Genomic DNA, 14,843 nt, shown 5'->3' on the forward strand with positions numbered 1-14,843 from the left:
CCTTGGGGGACTCCCAGCAGGGACCATCCCACAGGGAAAGCCAGGACGGGTTCCCCAGAGTTATACAGCGCCAGGAGACCTATGGACGGGTAGCAGTGCGCTTTACAAGCTCAAATACACACACACATGGTACAGAATGCTTCCTTGGTGACCTGCAGCAGGGGGCACAGTATCACGTGATAACGCTGCATCATCTCAACAAGCTGAATTATCCTCACGATTATTATTCGCATAGGAGAAAACCACAGTTTTCCTCACACCGGAGCATGAGGACATCATGGCAAAACTCATCCATTGTTAGGTGGCTACTAGACAATTGCCCAGTCTCCTAGCCAATGTGTAAGTGTTCTTTAGAAAATTAAAGAGCCACCGGGATATGACCCCCTGCAGTTCAAATCCTTTATATTCTGCAGTTCACAAGTTCGAAGGGCAGATAGTAGTGGATGACATTGTCTATTTTTAGTGTGAAATTTTGTGCAAATGACACCACAATATGTGAAATTATGTATGTTGCGAAATGTGGTTTGCCAGTCTCTTGATTGACTTTTTTTTGTCAAGGGATTCCGCTGGTACTAAAGTCTTGCGAGATACCGACGCACACTGGCGAATATGTACAAGAAAGTGGAGGAGAGAGGCATTAGTCTTCCTGGCTTCACGCCTCTCTCCGCCACTCCTGAAACGCAAGGCTGCACAATATTTACAAGAATGTGGTTCAGCCTTGGGTTTCCCCTTGAGATGGTGCTAAGCCATTGCAGGGACCAAAGGCAGAGCACCAACGCCAAGCACCAACGCAGGCAGCCTTGCACCAGAGTTTGCGAGCAGGGGAAGATTGTTTATGTGTAGGAGGGTGTCCCTTCCTGCATTTAACAATCCTAGAAATGCCATCCTGTCACTTTCATGCGTGCTGCTTCATGCAGCACACATAAAAGTGACAAAATGGCATTTTTTAAAACGTTTGTTTTTGTACAGGAAGGGACACAAGGAAGTTGTCCCTTCCTGTACATAAACAAAACATGGAATTTTGGACGCAGACGCAAAAATAAGGAGAAATAATGCATTTCTCCTATTTTCGCCAGCTTAAGACCAGTTTTATACCTGGCCTTAATTTTGGCTATGCCTTCTTTGTACACCACCCTTGTACATAGGTGGCAGTGTCAAAAGGAATGGGTGTTGCGGTGGAATGCTCACTGCAACACCCACTGCCCACCCCTTTCATGCTAACCATAGCGCGAAAGAGGGCCTTAAGTACAAGGCAGCGGTAAGACACGTTAAGTGACTTAACGCTGCCTTTACATAAGGCGCAGCCCCTATCGCCACCACAACATCAAAACAGGTGACATTATGGTGGCGATAGGGGCTTGTACATATGCCCCACTGTCTCTCAACTGCGCTTTTACAATTCCTTAGAGACATTTCTGCTAGAACCAGTCTTATGAGGATGAAAACTTTGAAATTGCATAATGCTAATTTTCAATAATTTTTTTAATTCTCTATAATATGAATTTCGTGAAAATTCACATGTGTAATCACAGTTCTTCTTCAGGTCTAATCCGAGCACATATACTTCAGTCTTTCATCCTTCTGCGGTTGCTAAATTGGTTCAGAGTAACATCTATTTATTTGCAATACCTAGAAATGATAGGCATGGAGTGAAAAAATCCGAATAAAAATAAGTGATAAACATTCTAAATTATAATATTGCACAAAACAACTCCAATCCCCAAGATATATATTTGGAGTCTGAATAAATAAAATAGGAATCATGTTTTCACAGTTATTTGAACTTTTATGATATACCGTCAGCTAATATAAAAAAATTATGTTTAAATAACATGCACAGGAGTACTGCGACAAGATAATTTCTTTGCTATTTTGGATAGTGCTGATAGAATGTCATATGGGTCACAGAGAAAATAATTTGAGGTATTCTTATTTCCACAAAGGAGGCTAAAAGTCTGATCAAAATTAGATCTTTATCTAAGGTTTTGCCATTTATCTACGATCTTTGGTCCCATAATATAAGAAGAGGCACAATTGTGCAGTATGTAGATTATTTTCGCTGTGCATCTTGGGTATGTATGCATTGGTGGAAGCAGCCAAGATGGAGGCAGATCTGGCTTGTGTCCTATGCATGCGACGTACACTAGAACGAGAACCTGGAGAAGGCTGCGATGAAACATGCAGCGATGCCGAGGCTCAGGGGGCTGCTTGTCATGCAGGGCGCGCGGTTGGTGTTACACAAGTCGGTGGTGCAGCAGGAAATGGAGAAGGCTATCCCGTTGATTTCGTCGTTGATTGGTACGCAGGAAGATGCACAGTTTTTGCTGATGGTTTTACCTAGGAGACAGGGAAAAACCCAGAAATCAGATTTATAGCACCTCATGACTTTGATTTTTGATGTCCATAAGATGCAGCTTACAACAGATGGTCTGCAATTGAATACAACACAATGTGCTAAAAAGACCAGTGGTTTCACAGAAGTCTAGGTAGAGCTGCTAGTCGAGACATAACATGTTAACCAACAAAGTAAATTTAGAATTGGGGAACTGGTGAAGCAAACATTACTAAATATAGAAGACTTTAGCTGGTTTATAGTACTCCTACTCTCACCAAACCACATGTCTCACATACCTATTACACATACATGCAATCAACATGCACGAAGAATGTCAGTGCAAGAATCTGGGATTCTCATAACAGCGGAACTTTACATGAGAGGATCTGTAGCGTACCCTCACACTTGCATAGTGAAAATGGTCCATCTAAAGTTGGTAAGTTACCTCCACTATTAAAATGACTTACCTAGGGCATGGACAGCAGTCTTATGCCCACATGAGCACATGCATTGTGTGCCCCTCAAAGTCACAGAAAATGTTCTGGACCTCACATTACCAGGTGTAGGCCCATGTCTCTGTGCACAATTATCATAATTTCAGAGCCTAACAAAAGCCAGGAAACAAGTTTCACATGCAGTAAGGCACTCATGGCCGGTGTACACTCATTTACCGAGTAGGGGACATTCCCAGTCTAAAACACATTACCTTTTTTTTTTTGATTTTCCAAGAAGGCCCAGTTTACTTCATTGAGATACTACAAGAATCCAAAAATCATACCCCCAATATATTTTCATTTATATGTATATTTTGGAAAAGATCAAAGCCTCTGATCAACTATTAAAGGAGTCTAACCGTGAGCATGATGTCCCCCTATTCTGCAGTACACACATCACCCACATTCACATTTTTGAGGAGGCAATCAGCATCTGACACCACACTGAGAAACTTAGTCAAATGCCACCTGTAAATCCATCCAAGCTCACACAAAATTGTAGCCACCATTGAGGCTGCAAGTAAGAAGTATGCATGTGATATTCTTTAACTGTGTGTCAATCTATCTGTCTGAGTGAGAATCCCGTCTTGCCTGAGATACTGAGTATCAGCACGTGGCTCTGTGAGGCTCTTTGTGAGAATATGGGATTCTCCTCCCGGTTAAACTCTCTGTTTCTCTCTGTTTATGTGATGTAATGCCTGTGCCATACTCTCCGTGTTTGTGAGATGTTCTGCCTGTGTGGGACTCTGTTTGTTTTTGTGAAATATTTGAAGCTGGTTTACTTTTAGCATTATTAACTCTTTGGCTGCCCTTTGGTGATTTCTTTTCATTTTTCCAGCTCTTATCATTAGCATTTAAAATGGAACAAGAGAATCAATTTTTATCGCCAAAATTTAGATGAATTCATCCAGCCATCGGTACAACAGGCAGTGGATTCCTCTATAAAGAGAAACATGTTGGCATCTAACAGTGGTATGCATACATAGCATCCTATGCTGTTTTTTAATTTGAGCGGGTTCACTGAGTAAAAGAATAAAAGTGTTGTGCATCGAGTGAATCCTTTCAATTTTAACCACTATTTTTCCCACACCGTGAGGTGTGATTTATCCTTTCACTTCACTATACGCACCTGTACATTTCTGACACTTTCCTTTGGACACTTTTTCTGTTGGGCTTAATGACCGCCAATGATGATAATAATGGGCTTATCTGGTGAGTACCTGCCAGTTGCCCGCTTGGTGTTGCGCCCGTGAGGGGTCATTTCGCCTTTCTCACATTTTTTGACACAAATGAGTGTGTGTAAGGGACTGAATGCTTTCTTACGAGTCCCTGATATCTTAAAAACTGTCAACAAAGTATTGATAAAGGCTTTTTTATGTTATAAACACTACTGTTTAGAGTGAGAGGGCTATGTAGAAAACTATAAGTCTTCTGTCTGACTACATTAGGAAATATGATAAATTTGTATTCCTGTGGTCTTATGATTCTGGTCTTGTGGTTGTTTATGACTTTTCGAGTGGAGGGCGACCAGAATCTGTATTCCCTCTATGCTCCGTATTGTTGGTGTGAGTGGATTCCTCGATGTCAAAAATCACAAAAACCTTGTGAGCTCAATATGTGGAAAAAAGCAGAACACTTACATTTATTTCTACAAAGATGTCTACTGTGTCCGAGGATTCCCTTTCCAAAGGGATAGCAAGTTCCTACATTAAACCCAGTTGTGCTTCTATGGTTGGTGAGGCTTCTTCACATGCGGTCGAAGACGACGTTCCCCCAAGGCCTCTGACTCACCATGACAAAAGATATGATTGATGATTCCTTTAGTCCTAATACAGATGATATATTGGCCCCAAAACTCTGAGTTTTGGCTGGGGCCTCAACAAAAGAAAAGGAAGGTTCCATCTCCTAAATCTGATCCTCTTGCTTCCAATTCTAAACTAGATTCCGAGGGAATGCCCATGTTTCATCCCAAGTTTATCCACCATCCAAATTTCACAGAATGGTTCCCAGCAGAGTATACTTCTATAAGAATAAACCGGCCTTTGGATAAGCAGACCAGAGCATAATTGCTACCCCAGTTATAGACCCAAATATGTTAAGTTTTTTTTCAAAATTCTGGAAGGACCCTAGGAAGGGAGTTTGGTCTATGTGACAAGATACATTGTTGGATGTAGTCTGTCCATTATACAGCATATTTGATCTGGCAGAAATGGCTAGGCTGGATGATTCGACAGTTGATGCAGAGGAGTTATCTATGTGGATTCAGAGAGCATTTTGTCACTTAGGTAATGCTAACTCCTCCATCGTGCATGAGAGAAGGAAGGGTCTACTCTTGAAACTGGATCCCAAGCTGGCTAATCTGGCATTGTTAGATCCTAGGTTTAAAGCTGACAGACTTCTGATCTGTGATTCGTTCATAAAAGACTTGACCAAATATGTGACCACATTTGCCTCCATAGACAAGGCTCAACAATCACTGAGGAAGGTCTTTGCCCAATGGATTTTTGCCAGGGCCGGCTAGGGAAGAAGCCACTCTGTCAGCAGTGGCTTCAGAAGTAAATATTCTAGAGCATAGGTACTCACAAACTTTCTCTCTGGGCCAAATTTATAGTGTGGTTTGTGTCTGAGGGCCACACCGGTGAGGGCGGGGTCAGTGGGGTAGGGGGCGGGGCTAGAGCAACAAAATAAACTGTGACCATGAGGTTGAACACAGGTCCCTGTAGAGGACGCCTTCGTCCACTGAGCTACCAGACCCGGCATACACACATCTCTCTCTCTCTCTCTCTCTCTCTCTGTCTGTCTCCCTCCCTCCATTCCCCTCTCTCTCCCTCTCTCTCTCCCCTCTCTATCCCTCTTTCCCTCTGTTTCACTCTTACTGACTCACTCTCTCTCTCTCCCTCACTCTGACTCTCTGTCTCCCTCCCTCTCCTTCCCTCTCCTTTCCTCTCCTTCCCTCTCCCTCCCTCCCCTTCCCTCCCCTCCCCTCAATCCCCTTCCCTCACTCCACTTCCCTCACTCCCCTTCCCTCACCCTCTCCCTCACTCCTTCCCTCACCCCCTCCCTGACCCCCTCCCTCACTCCCCTTCCCTCACCCCCCTTCCCTCACTCCCTCACTCCCCTTCTCTCACTCCCTCCCTCACTACCCTTCCCTCACTCCCCTTCCCCCACTCCCTCCCTCACTCCACTCCCCTTCCTTTACTCCCCTTCCTTCGCTCCCTCCCTCCCGTTCCCTCACTCCCCTTCCCTCCGTCTCCCTCTGTCTCCATCTCCCTCTGTCTCCCTTCCTTTCCCTCCCTCTCTCTTCCTCTTCTCTCCCTCCCTTTCCCTCCCTCCCACCCTCTGTCTCCCTCCCTCCCACCCTCTGTCTCTCTCCCTCCCTCTCCCTCCCTCTGTCTCCATCCCTCTCCCTCTGTCATCTCACCCTGCCTGTGTGTCAGCCCGGGCTGAGACAGCTCCCGGGCACACACAGCCGCACAGGAGCACTTCACAGGTCTTTAAAAGACCATTTGCATGTTAATGAGGCTTTTGTTCACCTCTTAGCGCCCCTGCAGCCCCACTCTGACTATTGATAGAATGAATCGACGGGCCCCCACAGAGCAGCAGAGTCTCTACGAGTCTGCGCTGCTGCGGGGGTGTTTGCAGACACTCTTTAAAAATGTTTTGATGTCTCAAGGTCCACGGGCCGCCACTGAAGGCCTGCCGAGCCACTGGCGGCCCGCGTGCCGTACTATGAGTACCCGTGTTCTAGAGGCTTTAAGAAATACAACTTCCAAGAGTTTGGGTCCCAATTCTATCCCCAGAAGAATAGGGAATTCTGAAACAGAGGTCAAAAGAGCATCCATGCAGCAAACGCTACAGGTAGATCCTCCTTCTGTTCCTCTTTCAGTGGTGGATTGACTAAGATTCTTTTTCCACAAATGGCAGTCCATCACCACAGATCGCTGGGTGTTAGACGGCATCAAGGGCTGTTCAATAGAACTCTTTTCCAGTCCTTTTCAATTGCAGACCCCGGAACCTCTGCGTTTTACTTGAGAAATGGCTGTTGGGATATTCAAGAGCTGGTTTTTCCTCCATAGGGATTTCGAAGTTCTCTCGTTTTTGTTTGAAAGAAAAATGAAAAGATGGGACCAGTCATCCATCTCAAACAGTTCAATCAATTTGTAGTCTATCAACATTTTAAGATGGAAACCATCATCCATCTAAGAGATTCTTTGTCGCAAAACCATTGGATGGTCCATCCAGTTTTACAATAAGCATACTTAACAGTTCCCATTCATCCTTCTTCCAGAAAATATCTTCAATTTCAAAGGCAGGGAAAGACTTATCAGTTTGCCCACCTCCCCTTCATTCTCTCTTCAGCACCTTGGTGCTTTATAAAGATCATGAAAACTGTTGCAGCCCTTCTCAGGTCTCAGGGGGTCCATTTAATCATCCACCTGGATGTTATTCTTCTGATGAGTCAGTGTCTGTCAACCCTTCAATCCCAGCTTCAAATCACTTGTTCTCCGTTGCAAGAGCTAGGCTTCCTAATCAATACAGAAAAATCAATTATTGCTCACTCCTGACAGTAGGAGTTCTTGGGGGTTTTATAAATTCAGAGTCAACAACCCTACATTTACCCATAGCCATGGTCAAAGTGACCAAAGCTGAAATTTTGCACACTTTACTCACTGCTTCCAAGTTTCTCAGGACCCTTGCCAGGATTGTAGGTCTTCCATCCTCATCAAGTCAGGCCATCTTTCTGGGGCACCTTCATTATCGGGCTGTACAAAGACTCAAAATCTGTCATCTTCATCATGGCCTTTCTTATTCCAATCTAGTGCAATTGGACCCTGAGTCTCACTTGGAGCTTCAATGGTGGATAGATCATTTAGATGCTTTGAACAACAGGGAGATCTTTGCCAGGACCCCAGATCTTCTAAGAGAATTTGATACAAGCCTGACAGGTTGGAGGGTCCGATGTGGACAGACCACGACTGGAGGTACAAGGTCATTGATGAAGTCAAAACTGCACATAATTTGTTTAGAGATACTGATAGGCTTCATTACTATGCAGAGTTTTACCAAAAACAAAGTAAAGTGTCCCGTACTTCGTGGAATGGACAATCTTTCCGCAGTGCAATATATAAATCATCTCACAGGCACTAGGTCCAAATCTTTGGCAGATCTAGCAAACGTTTTTGGAAGTTTTGACTCCAGCGGAGTATCTCTGTCCAAGTGGAATATCTCCCAGGCACTCTGAACACTGTGGCAAACTGACACTCATGTGTACTTTACGAATCCAGTGACTAGCAATTACATCTTTCCACCTTCCATTCACTCTACCACCAATGAGGTCCTTACACAAAGACCTGTTTGCAGCCAGACTCAACTCACATCTTCCTCAGTTCTTCAGCTAGAGGCTGTATCCATTAGCACTGGCGATAGATGCCTTTCTCAAGGTTTGGTCCCAGGACACCAACTACGCCATTCCGCCTTTCATTATAATCAGCAGAGTACTGGCTCAGGTCAGACCTCAGGCAGCTATACTAGTTTTTGTGGTCCCCATTTAGAAATCTCAGGTCTGGTTCCCGACTCTCCTAGACTTGTCAACAGATCATCCCATGTTTCTTCCAGTCTTTCTGGATCTTCTTTTAGACCCCAAGAGATCCAGGCACCCTCTCATTCTTAACAACGCATTCTTACTATTCGCTTGGAAAGTAGCAGGATGGCCCAATCTCATCCAGACATTTTGGCAGAAGCTGCAGAGTATTTCAGCAAATCCTGGACTCTAGACACCACAAAGGCTTAGAAATCAGCTTGGTCTGCAGGTACAAGCTGGTGTTTGGGAAAATCTGTATATCCCTTTTCAGCAGATGTCACCTATGTAGTAAATTCTTTGGCCTCCCTGGCTAGCAAGGGAAAAATGTGTCATATTGTCAATTTGAACAAATCCCCAATTTCAGCCAATCATCCCCGAATTGAAGTAAAATTTGTGGGAGAGCACCCAATGGTGTGTCGCCTGTTAAAGGGAGTATAATTTTGTAGTCCTCCTCTTCCTAAATCCAGCAAGTTATGGGATGTTAATTTGGTTTTACAATTGCTTACAAATTGGCCAGATAATCTTTCTCTCTTGCTAAAAAGGCTGTTTGCTAAACTATGTTGCTATGTTTCATTTCTATCAAATCCATTTCTGATGTCAAAGCTCTAGACATTTCTTCTTGTCACTCTACTCCTACAGGGTTCCTTTTCAATATACAAAAATGCACAAAGACTAGTTTAACTTATGTGTTTTATCCTTTCTGGCCAATCTAAATGTGTGGGTGATTGCTTGAATGTGTATGAACAATAAACCAATCTTCTCAGAACGTCCTCCGATACTCAACTCCTCATTTCCTTCAAAAAACCCCATGACCGGTTTCTTCTCCTACCCTGGTTTGTTGGGTTAAGTGGGTGATATCTTTAGCCAGGATTGATACCTCCATTTTTGGAGCCCAGTCCTCTAGGGGGCCGTGGCATCCAAAACCTTTTGGGCTGGTTCACGTTTGGAGGATATTCTGAGGTTGGTGCAAATAATAATACTTTTCGTACTTTTTATTGCGAACCTATACATGCTGCTTTATGTGTGGAAATAAATATGCTTTAAAGAAGCATAATTGGATTCTTCTTGACTTGCCATCAAATCTAGATTTTCCTAGTTTTATGAAGGAAAGTATTAATTTGATTAAAGACACAAACGTGAGTATTATTCCACTGCAACATTTTATTAACAATGTTTCTCCAACCCTTCCCCACGTCTATCCTGACATGGTCTTTTCCATCATAGGCTCACCCTACTGGATCCAGATTCTTTGACTTTAAGCAGGAAATATTTACCCTTTTGTTAGCAGTCTAGCTGATTTTTCAAATTGTACAGTTAATCTATTCCTCTGCATGACTTCTAAAATAAGAAAAGAGGATTATTTATGTGAATGGGTCTTTGGGTGTGTGAAATCACAATATAGCTCTGTATACAGGTTGCTAACAGCCCTGAACCCAAGTTTAAGGGAGAGGCCTTTACCAAGTGGTATAGCCAGAGGCTGATGGGCTATAAGGCTCTTCGAACATTCCACCCACTGAGGGTCGAATGTTCCAAATTCAAAAAGAAGAAACAGAAGGACAAACTTTGGTATGTTGGTGCAGAAGGCATATACCAGCCAAAATAATCCCTGGGCCACTTCATTGTTTTCAATGGAGCCTTCAACATTCTGTGTTCAAATTATTGTTAAACTCCCTGCCTCTGATTTTAACTGTGAAACTCTATGCATTTGGTTGACGCTTTGTTTATGGGAGACTCTCTGGCAGCATATGTGAGAGACAGTGTGTGATACACTTACTGAATGTGTGAAATCCCTGAACGTATAGATATCATATTATATATGTGTCACTCTCTGGCTGGTTATGGTCGTTATATGCCTTCATGAACCTTGATGAATGTATAGGATGTCTACTCATTGACACTCAATGCCTATGTGATGCTTTCTATCTGTGTAGACTGATTGTGTGCGTAACAGTGAGTGAGATATTTTTATGCGAAGCTCTCTGCAAGACTTCCAATACAGTTTGAGACTCTGAGTGAAACTCTTATAATTGTGGGAAAGTCAGGCACATCTCAAAGATGGTTCACAGTTGTGTCATCTGCACATAAAAAAACTGCGGATCCTGGCATTGTGCTTCAGAATCTAGATTTGAAATGCCCAATGGCCCTTTTATTAATGCATATTAATCTGTTAGTTTGTGTGTATTTCTCACTTGAGCTTTGTGAAACTCTTTATATATCTGGTGATTTCTGTTTTTGTGATATTAGCATGTACATTATGTTTAGTATGTTACCTTATGAATTCTTTAGAGCCATAAATTAGTGAACCCATCTCCACCATTAAACATCATCTCTTTTTCTTCTCACTGTTTCCTCTTCCTCTACTGCTTCAGTCTTCTTCCTCCACCTTTACTCTCCTGAAGCAGAGGAAGTGCTGACATTGCCCAATAAGATGATAGAATCCATACTGTGGCGATTGTGCCTAGCTTCCTGTGTCAAGCAATTCCTCGTTTTAGAAGACATCACACACTTCATAAACTGCTCCCTGTCCAAGAGAGCATATTCCTACCTCATTGAAACATGCCCTCAACTTCCCACCCCTGTAAGAAACACACCAACAGGCTGACAAATGTTAGGAAATTATTGTGCAATTTTAAACCTACTGAACCTCAGAAAGATCATGGAAAGTGAAGTCCCAAGACAGCTCCAAGAACACATGGAACATAGTCACCTCATCCATGATCATCAGTCAGGATCCAGGCCAGTGCTTAATTTGTAAAATATTAAGTGCCAGGTCTCTGACTAGGAGGCCACTGCATTTGGCACAACCCATCGCCCCTATCATCTCTGCCAAAACAACTACTAACCATGTCTCTCGTATGTAAATGCAACAGTTCAGATTATTCAAGGTCCCCCAAAGCTAAAGGAATGGCTGGGGAGGCAGGTAATAGCGATTTTAATGTGTATTGTATTCCTAAACTACTGTTGTTCTTCTCATCTCTAAATTAGATGAGCAGCGCCACCATGTGGTAGACTGTTCCAAGCATGATGTTGACAATTAGATGCGGGTGCCGAGCTCCGGAAACCAATTAAGTGCTGGTGCTGAGGACCGGAAAGCACTAGCTCAAATTAAGCACTGATCCAGGCCCATCAGGGACACCAAATTCACCTTCACCAACATCACAGAAGCTCTTCTCCTCTCTATGGATGAAGATAATCTGCATGCCTCTTCTTTGACCTCTCCACCTCCTGTGATGTAAATTAGCTACCAGTAAGGTGAGACATATCTGGAACTGCCTTGCCTTGTATACAGAGAAATGTCTGTCCATTTGCATCCAGAAAACAAGAAGCAGCGCAGGGCTCAGTGGAATAGTCTTCTTCACTGGTGTCATGTGGAGGACCCCAGAGTTCACTGTTCTATTGCTTGCTCTTTGGCATCTACATAAATCCTTTGCCACAGCCAGTGGTGGCTGCCGCAGGACAAAAATGTGGGGGGGGAATAATAATTAAATTAAAAAAACTTACCTGAGTACACGATTGCCACCTCTTCTCCAGCTCTCCTCGAGTCCCAGCATGCACTGGGGCTCAGGCTCTGCACCAAAACCTGGCACTGCTCTCATGCTATGAGAGCAGTGCCAAGATTGGGATGAGCGGTGTGGTTCGCCGCTCAAACAGTGCCTAGGCTCAGACAGTGCCTAGTGATGTTTCTCCAACCTGTCTGTGGAACACAGCCGGGATGTAGAAACCTAAGTAATCATGTCTGTTTGGTCGGCCTAAGACGGCCAACCAAACAGACATGCGCCACTCTACCCTGCTGTGCCAGGCCCCGCCCTACACTGCTGGCATGAGTCCAGTTAGTCAGCGGTCATTTCCTTTAGTCCCCGGCCAGGTGAGGGGGGGTAGCCGCGCCAGCAATGACGTGGCGATCCCCCTGCATACCAACCAATGGTAGGAGGCGGTTTTGTGAACCGGAAGCACTTTGGGTGCTTCCAGCCCCAAAACGTACAGCCTGCGACCAGGTGGGCCGGTCTGGGCTCTTCTGCCTGGTCACCACCCTTATAAGGGGGAAGTGGGGAGCAGAACAGTCTCTTTTTCTTGCTCCCCACAGCAACAACAACCGGACCGGCTGCGGGCCCGTAGTCAGTTTCATTTTTAATAAACACGGACGGGGGGATTACACCCCCCAAATCCAAAAATATAAAATTCGGTGTGGTTTCAAATACTCTTAGCCTGCGAGAGGGAGGTGCCATCCATACCCCAGTGTCTGTAGTTGGAGTAGGGGACCTAGGTAAGTACCAGACCATATGGAGCACAAGTAGATGCATTTTTAAATGTATGTCAATGACACCCAAATTCACTTTATGCTGGTGAATGTTATGTTATAAGTTATGTTATTTTATGTTATGTTATGTTATAAGAGCTTATATAGCACACAGCTGCCCATCAAAGGGATGTCCCGGAGCTTCCAACAACAGAGAAACAAAACTGGTTACTACAACGAGAAGCTCTAACATAACAAAGGCCAGAAAACTATTTTAAAGGAAACAGGTATGTTTTGATACCTTTCCTAAAATCCAACAGACCCTCCAATCCACGTATATGAACCGGTAAGGAGTTCCATAATTTGGCCGCCAAGTAATGGAAGAAACGTCCTCCCGCTCGACAACGCTTCACCCGGGGAACAGTGACCAAACGCTGCCCCAAAGAACGCAGTGGGGTGGAACATACGGGGTCAGCAAGTTGAAGAGCAGATTAGGTGTGGCAAATTTCAGAATCTTAAAAGAAAGACATAAAGTCTTAAATTGAATCTGCTCCGCCATAGGGAGCCAGTGAAGTTTCCGATGGTATTGGCGATAGGATAGGACAAAACCAAAGGAGCCCTAACAAGGCTCTGGCCGCTGCGTTTTGGATACGCTGCATCCGGATAATCTCAGCTTGATTAGCCCCCAATAACAAGGAACTAGCATAGTCCAGATGAGAAAGAATAGTCGACTGGATAATCAGCTGACGAGTTGAAGGATCGAAAAACTTCAAAAGAGGTTTAAGACATCGCAAAAGGCCGAAGCATGTACCTGCCACTTTTTTGGTGTGGATACGGAAACTAAGAGAAGAGTCCATCCACCCCCCCAAGTTCATAACCTCCTCCTTAGGTTCTGGAGCCTTGCCTAGAGCATTTGGCCACCAGTGCTCACCCCAAAGGCTTGCATTCTTTCTGACTAGCAAAACTTCAGTTTTATATGCATTTAGTTGCAAATAATTAGAAGTCATTTATTCAGCACGGCCGTCAGGCTGCTTCTGAACCTAGAGGCGTTCAGGGTAGAATCTTCAGCTAGTGCAACCACTAGCTGCGTGTCTTCCGCATATGAGACCATCGAAAAATCCCACTGCCTGGAAACCGCCGCCAGTGGCTGAACATATAGGTTAAACAATGTGGAACTCAGAGCCGAGCCCTGAGGAGTCCCCTGCTCAATGGAACGGACCTGTGATAGAAATAGGGGAGTAGGGACACAGAAAGATCTTCCGGTCAAAAAAGATCTAAGCCATTCCAGAGCCAGGCCCGTAATTCCAGCCTCCTCCAGACATTGAAGCAGAACACCATGCGAGACCGTGTCGAATGCGGCACTAAGATCCAGCAGGATCAGTGTCGCCATTTGACCAGAATCGAGAATAGTCCGCAGGTGTTCAGTCATGGCCAGGAGATCCGTCTCTGTACTATGACCGGAATGGAAGCTGTGTTGCGATGCATCCAGAATGTTATTGGAGTGCAGAACATTGGTTAGAGTGATGTTGACATATGCCTCCGCAACCTTCCCCACCCAGCGAAGAAGAGAAATAGGCCTGAAGTTCTCAGGTTTAGTCGAGTCCAGTGCTGTTTTTTTAAGAATGGGGGACACCCATGCCTGTTTCCACTGCGCCGGCAACATGGTTGATGAAAAGGAGGAATTCATTATCTGACGAAGAGGAGTCAGAAAAGCAGAAAGGACTCCCTAAACTGATCAGGCTTTAGAGGGTTGACTGGAGAGCCGGACTTAATTTTCGCACTCAGCCTAATAAGCTCCTCATAAGAAATCTCAGGAATCACCATAAGACTGGAAGTCGGCCCTGGTCTTGAAGGAGTATGAGTAAGGGAAGAGGTCGTAGAAGGAAAGGACCTATAAATAGCACGCACTTTCTCCACAAGAAAGGAGGCCAGTGTTTCACAATGGAGTTCAGAAGTGATTATAGGCGCCAAATTTTTCCTGTCTCTGAGATCTATTAAGATTTTAAAAATGCATTTAGCAGGGTTAGAACTAACCTTGATCTCATTGGCATAATAGGCCACCGAGTCTTACAGACTTCTCTTTGGAATGACCTTGAATACCAGGCTAGCCTAGCTATGTGCTTTGATCATATCTTGTACTGGTTGAAGGAGAGTTGCTTTGCTCATGGGAGTGACTGCCCCATACTCCTTTTTCTT

General features: G+C 44.4%; 1 protein-coding gene across 1 annotated transcript in view; it reads right to left on the bottom strand.

The window, feature by feature from the left end:
* Positions 1-2,006: 2,006 nt before the first annotated feature.
* Positions 2,007-14,843, bottom strand: part of LOC144827096 (uncharacterized) — a 67,757-nt gene continuing 54,920 nt past the window's right edge. The window contains exon 4 of the mRNA XM_078685539.1: positions 2,007-2,337. Coding sequence (XP_078541665.1) covers positions 2,144-2,337 — 194 coding nt within the window. The 3' untranslated portion in view covers positions 2,007-2,143. The remainder of the gene's footprint in view (positions 2,338-14,843) is intronic.

Source organism: Lissotriton helveticus, chromosome 4_1 (genome assembly GCF_964261635.1).
Source record: "Lissotriton helveticus chromosome 4_1, aLisHel1.1, whole genome shotgun sequence".
Classification (NCBI taxonomy): domain Eukaryota; kingdom Metazoa; phylum Chordata; class Amphibia; order Caudata; family Salamandridae; genus Lissotriton; species Lissotriton helveticus.